Source organism: Gloeophyllum trabeum, assembly GCF_000344685.1.
Source record: "Gloeophyllum trabeum ATCC 11539 unplaced genomic scaffold GLOTRscaffold_00011, whole genome shotgun sequence".
NCBI classification, from domain to species: Eukaryota; Fungi; Basidiomycota; class Agaricomycetes; order Gloeophyllales; family Gloeophyllaceae; genus Gloeophyllum; species Gloeophyllum trabeum.
In genome coordinates this window covers 860,322-867,682 of record NW_006920420.1, presented here as the reverse complement: position 1 = coordinate 867,682, position 7,361 = coordinate 860,322, and the positions used below count along the sequence as shown (strand labels likewise).

Below are 7,361 nucleotides of genomic sequence, written 5' to 3'. Positions count from 1 at the left end.
CCAAGAGAGAGATAGTTCTACGCGGTGATAAGCCTCAGGATTGTCTGACCCCCGAAAATGCGGACTCAGTGCATCATACAAGCCCTCCGGAGCTTATTTGACACAGCGCTCACATGCCTCTAGGCTTCTATGGGCTCTAAAGACTTGCTCTATTTTAGCTCCGGACTTTGTAGCATCCTCGAGGCGTACACGGACCCATTCCGCGATTTATCTCCACAAACAGGAGCTCCGGAGCGACTTAACCAATGCGACGTCTAGATGAATTAGCTCCGGGGCCCGCGGATGCTTCTATCGAGGGGTGTCGTCCTCATGCCCAACCTCCAACACTCACTCCCCCTCGTTTCCATCAAAATACCAAAGGTGCGGACGTATACGAGTCACCATGACGTCAGCATCAGTCAGCGAGCGGCCGGAGGTAATTAGCACGTGACCGGTGTGTCGCATGGAGTGATGGGACTGCTTAGGGCAGGTGGCGGAGTGTCGAGGCGACCTCTAGGGGCTGGGACGAGCAAGTGGGAGCGCAAGGGAGTCGTATGGTGTATGGTATAACGGCGGCAAGTGCTGAGCAATCCTGTGGGTAGCAGCGTTTATTTGTTATTTATCTCCGGACGGTCGCAAAGCCATTCCTGTAGTATAAATTGCACAAAGTATCATACAGAAAAACAAGTTCTGCACTTCACCATCTCAGAGAATTAGTGTTACAATCTCAGCGACCCACGAAGTTCAAAAGTGTCAAACTTAGCGAATTATAACCGATCCTAGCTTTGCCAATAGGCCTGACTCGTCGAGTGATTTATCTCCGCCATCGATTTAATTACCTCCGGTGAGTCCTACATAGCGAAGTAAAATTAAGCAAGTCTCTCTAGCAATTTCAACCGCTGCGGGCATGATCCTATGACAGGCTTCATTGCTTGCGATTTTGATTGCGACTTTTCGGAGATAAATACTCCGGAGCGTTGATATGCACGGACACACAACAATCACCAAGGACCAAAAGAAATAAACCTAACACCAGCAGTATGGGCAGAGGCGGTCCGAGACAACTGAGGGGTATTTTAATAGTTCGAGGGGGAAGGAGGAGTAAGACGATATAGGGTAGTCCGTAGGAAGACCTAGAAAAACAAAACAAATTCTTTGACGCCTGAAACAAACACTATTGATGCTCCGGAAGGGGGGGTTGAGGGGGGACAGCATGTCCCCCCTCATATCACCTATACACAAATCTAATAAAACGAAAATTCCATCCAAAATAGACAGAAAAATCTATGGAAAACCATGTCAGAATCCAATCAAAAGTCACGTGGAAAATCACATCAGAAAGAAGCCCAAATAGTGTTGGCAACCACGTCAGGTCGTGCTCATATCAGGGAGTTCACCTAAAGGCATATTAAAGGCCATAATTGGCCATGTTGAGCACCCACGAATAAATATGTTGATTTTTGAGCTTACAGAAAAAGTCATCCTAATAGCCTGCTCACCCAGCTGAGAGCGCCCGTAGAAATCAAATTATTCTAGTATCTGATTTGGCCTTACATGTCTAGATACGGTCCTGCAACAAAGGCAGCAGTCGGAACCCAGGATCATGTGACCTTTGTGGGGGTGGGTTGAAAGACCCCTTTGAGATGGTCACATTGAATAATAAGATTCAGCTACTGTATGTGGGTGAGTTAGGATACATGCAGCTGAATAGACTATAATGAGAATCAAATATGCAATATTGGAAAAACATGTAGTGTGAGATATGATGACAGAAAAGAGAAAATACCAGACTCTCCCTGATGTGTCACCTCATAGGCTCATACAGCTCTTCTGTCTACAGTTGATGGGAAATTTAAAGAGCTCAAATAGAGGTAAGCAATCTCAAGCAAGTGGAATATACTGAGACTCAGATAACTATAAATTACCATAATGGATAATTCCAGGGCACACCCAAGGATGTGCATACAAATCTGAACAGTCCCCCTGCATGGCCTAAAACTCTTCTCCCCTGCATGAGCTGACCCTGTGTAGGCTCCTAACCTTCTCCCCAAATTTCATGGCTTGTGACACATGAGCATATCATAGCACAATATATATATTAGGAATAATACCACTGTGACAGAAATATCTGGACAGACTGCTCAATCCCTTTGGAAAAAATTATCAACTTGACCTCAGATAAATAAGCTCCCCCTGAAGTATGCGGGGAACCTGCCTACATGTCATATTATTACTACGCTCCGTCTATCTAAGAATAACTTAGATGAATGCAAGAGAAATGTCGAATGGTATCCGAGCAAAACGACGTGCAGTAAATGTGCTTGCCACAGGCAGATAAACTCGGGATTAGTCTCTTGTCAGTCGCTGTGGCAGACCATGTATAGGGGCGGAGATTCCCGCTACCGTAGGTAGTGGGTCTTGGACCCCCGGGCCGTTTGCAGGTTTCCTGCGATAGTTTCAAGATCTACGCGATTTATTTGATACTATTTGGCACTTCACCATATATGGTGAACGGCAAGAGCGGGACAGGGCTTTGGACCAATCAAAGGTGGGGTCCTTAAAGGACCCCGATAGTCATGCCATTTCTCTTCCCCTTTATAGCCAAGGTGGCGGATGATTGTCAAGGGACTCAGAGACAGAACTGACCTTGCTTGGGGCCTTTGGACCATGCGGTCTCAAGGTGAAATCAGAATACTCCGATGTCAGTTGTTTTGCATATGTAACTTGTATTCTCAAAACCTGAGGGAGGGATGAGTGGACATCTCTCAGGACCCCAGGCCATTGAGTTGAATGTCAGAAATAATTGCTGGAACACAGCTGCTTTCGCAAAATAGATATATATGACACTGCTCAGGATGTACAGTGTTCAGCTTGCTACCAAATATCATCTATATCTACGGTAGCGGGCTCTGCCGTGCTCGCACGGCCCTACCGCCTTATCGAATCGACGGACCAGCCGGGTCACGGCAGCCTTCTGAGAAATGCATCACGCGAGCATCCGCTCCAATTTACTAAATTTAGTAAGTCTTAGTAATCTGGACTTGACTCTGGACAGACCTCGGCTTGGGAGCTTCACACCGGAACACTGTCTACGACGACGACGACCACGTACCACTCGACATTGGAGCGCGTTGAGCGTATCAGCCATACCGGTATTGACCGCATTTAGCTCATCGTCAAGGGAGAAATCGCTTGCGCACGACGCCGACGACGTTGATCGGCCACACTTGCAAACATGTCCTCTCATTCTGGAACGCCATCCCTTACACCGTCGCCGTCCCGGTCTCCTACCCCTGCTCCTCCACCTGTGCAGCCAGACCATTTTTACGGCTCTGATGACGTGCATCTACCTCCGTCACCCGACTCCAATGGCAGAACATGGCTTGAGCCCGACGATGATGAGTATGCAAGCCGCGGAATACCAGTATTTAAGCCGACCATGGAGGACTTTGAGGACTTTGAAGCATACATGAACAAAATAGAGTGCTGGGGCAGGAGAAGTGGGATTGTTAAGGTTATACCTCCTAAGGAATGGTGCGGATCCTGCCCCTTATGCCCGTGGACCCCCAGTCTGATCTGAGCTCAACGCACATTGCAGGCGGGATGCATTACCACCCATCACAGAGCAATTATCTCAAGTGAAGCTGAAGAACCCAATTGAGCAGGTTATGCTTGGTCGCGGAGGGCTCTTCCGACAGCAGAATGTGGAGAAGCGACGCGTCATGAGTGTCAGAGAGTGGGCGGAGCTTTGCAACAAGGACGACTATCGCGCGCCTGGAGTCGACGATGTTGGACTCTACCACGGCCAGAACGCGTCGTCCAAGCGCACGACGAGACGCGGTAGGGGAAGAAAGGCGGCATCGGCAAAAGCGGAGACTGCCGAGCCGGAAGCTGAAGCGGAGGAGGTGTCGATTAAGGAAGAACCTGATCAAGCTGTTAATGGGATCGACTCACCTGCTAAGTCCCTCGCCTCGCCACCTAACAGCGATGGAGATGCAGCATCTCCCCCTGCTGCGGATGCTGTTGGCGTTGAGGAGCAAGATAACCCGGAGCCTGAGCCCGAGGGGAAGGAGGACGCGGAAGGTGCAGCAGAAGATGGCCTTGAAGAGAAACCCAAGGCCAAGAGACGCACAGGCCAGACCCGTGCGCAGAAGGAGGCTAATCTTGCAGAACGGGCTGCTCAAGACGTGGCGTTCTTTGAAACTTTTGATCCCAATTCTGACTGGCTTCCTACGAACACAACACCTTTCGACTTCACTCCTGAATTTTGCCAGAAGCTCGAGCGTCACTACTGGCGCAACTGTGGCCTTGGGAAGCCGGCATGGTATGGTGCAGATATGGCTGGTAAGTTATTCTGGCGTCCAATGTATAAGCTCAGTCATGGATGAACGCAATGTACCTCTCATAAGGTTCACTCTTCACGGATGAGACGAAGTCATGGAACGTGGCCAAACTCCCTTCTCTTCTGACTCGCCTCCTTCCGCCGTCTTCCAAGGGCTTATTGGGTGTAAATACCCCGTACTTATATTTTGGCATGTGGCGCGCAACTTTTGCGTGGCACGTAGAAGACATGGACCTGTTCAGTATTAACTATATTCACTTTGGAGCACCCAAATTCTGGTACGCTATCCCTCAAGCCCGAGCTGTCTCCCTGGAGAACACCATGCGAGGTACGTACCGTTCTTATCTTAGACTCTACACTGTCACATGACGCTCTTCTTACAGGCTACTTCCCTAAAGATACATCTCAATGTCCCCAATTCCTTCGACATAAATCATTCCTAGCCTCCCCTACTCTCTTATCTCAGTCTTCGTGTCGTCCGAATACTCTTGTTCAGCATGCGGGAGAATTCGTCATCACCTACCCTCGTGGATACCACGCCGGATTCAACTTGGGTTTCAACTGCGCCGAGAGTGTTAACTTCGCACTTGACAGCTGGTTAGAGCTCGGCCGGAAAGCCAAAGTATGCGAATGCATAAACGATAGGTTTGTAGTGCCGGTTTGGCCCTTTCATCTTATGCTGATTTGCCACGATGTAGTGTCCGCATCGACGTCGATCAACTGCTGATGGATAGAGCAGCTGAAGCTGCCGAGACTGCCAAGACGAAACGGAAAGACCAGTCTAAGAACCCTCGCAAACGAAAATCAGACGGTGGCCATGACGCTCGCAAGCTCAAGAAGCCTCGATCATCCAAGAGTACAGCTCAGGGTGGCCCTTCCAAGGCTCAGGGCAGTGGCAACGCCTCCTCGTCGAAAGTCACGGTCGTCCTCAAGCTTGGACCAAAGCCCAAAGAGCCTACCGTTTTCCCTTGTTGCCTATGCGTCTCTACTAGCGCAGAAGGGCTTTTACGCGTGCAAGACCCGCCGGCTGGACGGTCGGTTGAAGGTGGTCAAGCCGGTCAACCATGGATGGCCCATGAGTCTTGTGCGAGCGTCATACCGGAAACTTGGGTGGATGAAGTGGAGGTAGACAGACTGGATGGTACGAAGGACAAACAGAGGGTAGTCTTCGGGGTAGATGGAATAGTGAAGGATAGATGGAATCTGGTTGGTGCCGTAGTTCAAAATGCTTCTGTTACCAGCTCTCACCCCCTCCTATAGAAATGCTCGGCTTGTTCCAAAGCGCGTTACAAGGCTCATGGGGCACCTATCCAGTGCACAAAGGGCAGATGCCCGAAGGCATTCCATGTTTCTTGTGCTCGAGATGGGTCCGAAGCTGGTATCGTATATACCTTGCTGAGAGAGGTCGAGAAGGAAGTGGTCCTCATTGACCCCTCGATTAACGCCCAACCGCTTCAGCATCCCGCTGTGCCTTCGCACGTCCCATCTTATCCTCTCGCCGACAAGGCATCCCACCTCATTCAGCGACCTGATGCAATGCAAGTCGACAGCAGTGCAATGCCCCAGCCGTGCGGTGCTGTAGCTCCCGTGCCTCCAAGTGAAGCTGCACCTCGCGTCCTGAAGATCATTAAGAAAACCGAGGTTCAATGTTTATGCCCGCAACACAATCCCGTATGTTACTTTAATTGGTATTTACTTGGTCAAGTAGTCTGAACAACTTGTGTTTAGGATATTGCAGAGGCAAAGAAAGCCGCTAAGATGGACAAGATCCGGAAGGACCTTCTTGCGTTGCCCAACATGTCCCGCATTAAGATTCGTGTCAGTGCAGGAGTCTTCGAAGTGTCCTTGGTTCGAGTTATAGAGGAGTCAAAATCCGTCGAGGTCCTGTGGGATAGGGGGCTCAAGAGAGAGTTCAAGTGGGGCAGCGTTGTGTTCGGAAACACAGACGGACTGACTGTCGGTCAAAAGCCGACTGAAGCTGCTCCTGAACCGGAGAGTAAGTTGTGGTCTTGCAAAAGGACGTTCCCTAGCTGACGATCATCGACATCCAGAACCCACCGCTTCGTCATCGACACATGTACTGTCCTTCTCGACGAAGGCCGCTGCCTCTTCGGCAGTCTCGGCTCCCTCGCAGCCACCTCAGCAACAAGCTACGGCCACAGCACCTCACCCCACTCAGCATAGTTTCCATTCCTATCCGTCGCAGCAACCAGCATATAACTACTGGAACTATCCCTATGGCCGGATGCCGCAACAATCAAGTTACTACGCCCCTCAGGGGTATCCTGCATATCCTTACTCGGGGTATGCTCATGGTTATGGAGCTCAGCCTTACGGTTCCATTCCCTATCAGGCATATGATCGTGGCTACGTGGCCCATCCGCCTGCACCTGCCGGAGCTCCGATTCCTCCTCCTGCGCCCTACGCAAGTCAGCGGCAGATGTCCTTACAATGGAAGCAGCCTTATGTCGGCCCTCCGCGTTCTGGCGCAAACACTCCTAGCTCAGGCAATAATGTTGGTCCTCCGAGTCATTCCGGGCCGCCTGCCGCAGTGCCAAGTGCTCTTCCCGCTCCGGAGGCTGCTCCAGCTCCTTCCAGTTGATTACGAGCTGTACTCCCCCCGTCATCTGTGCCTATCGCTATTCTATCTTCCCCTTACATGAACGTTCGTGTTAGCATGTGTTTATTCGCTATCGTAGTCTTGGAATGGTTCTTGTACAACATTAAGTTATACCCGTGAATCCGGGGCGGAAGATCAATACAGTACTAGTATATACATACGTGGTGTAAAGGTATTGAAGACGATATAATTCTCCCGTATCAGTAGCCTCTGGGCTTTCAATCTCTCATCCTATACGCAATTTGCAGATACGTCTGTCAGGCACCGTTAGATCTCGAACGTTTTACTGCAATGTTTGTGCCACAAATCCAATCGGCCACAAACTGCCACAAGCAGCTCGGTTTGTTCCGGTCGGGCGATGAACTCACGCAAAATTCGACTTGATGGCTGAACTGCACTGGCTGCTGTATGCGACGATGA

The 7,361-nt window shown here is 50.2% G+C and overlaps 1 protein-coding gene across 1 annotated transcript; it reads left to right on the top strand.

The window, feature by feature from the left end:
• The first annotated feature begins 3,064 nt into the window (after positions 1–3,064).
• On the top strand, positions 3,065–7,137 carry GLOTRDRAFT_140068 (JmjC-domain-containing protein). Its single transcript, XM_007870255.1, has 8 exons — positions 3,065–3,513; positions 3,578–4,323; positions 4,389–4,649; positions 4,705–4,966; positions 5,020–5,527; positions 5,582–5,992; positions 6,050–6,317; positions 6,373–7,137. The coding sequence occupies exons 1-8, from the start codon at positions 3,215–3,217 to the stop codon at positions 6,921–6,923; spliced, it is 3,306 nt and encodes a 1,101-aa protein (XP_007868446.1). The 5' UTR covers positions 3,065–3,214; the 3' UTR covers positions 6,924–7,137.
• The last annotated feature ends 224 nt before the right edge of the window (positions 7,138–7,361 follow it).

What these genes read in the sequence shown, in the direction of transcription:
- GLOTRDRAFT_140068 (XM_007870255.1), top strand. Translation starts at nt 3,215, where the DNA reads ATGTCCTCTCATTCTGGAACGCCATCCCTTACACCGTCGCCGTCCCGG. An exon ending in TGAAGGATAGATGGAATCTG is followed by an intron (nt 5,528 to 5,581) that starts GTTGGTGCCGTA and finishes CCCCTCCTATAG; the next exon opens with AAATGCTCGGCTTGTTCCAA. An exon ending in TATGCCCGCAACACAATCCC is followed by an intron (nt 5,993 to 6,049) that starts GTATGTTACTTT and finishes ACTTGTGTTTAG; the next exon opens with GATATTGCAGAGGCAAAGAA.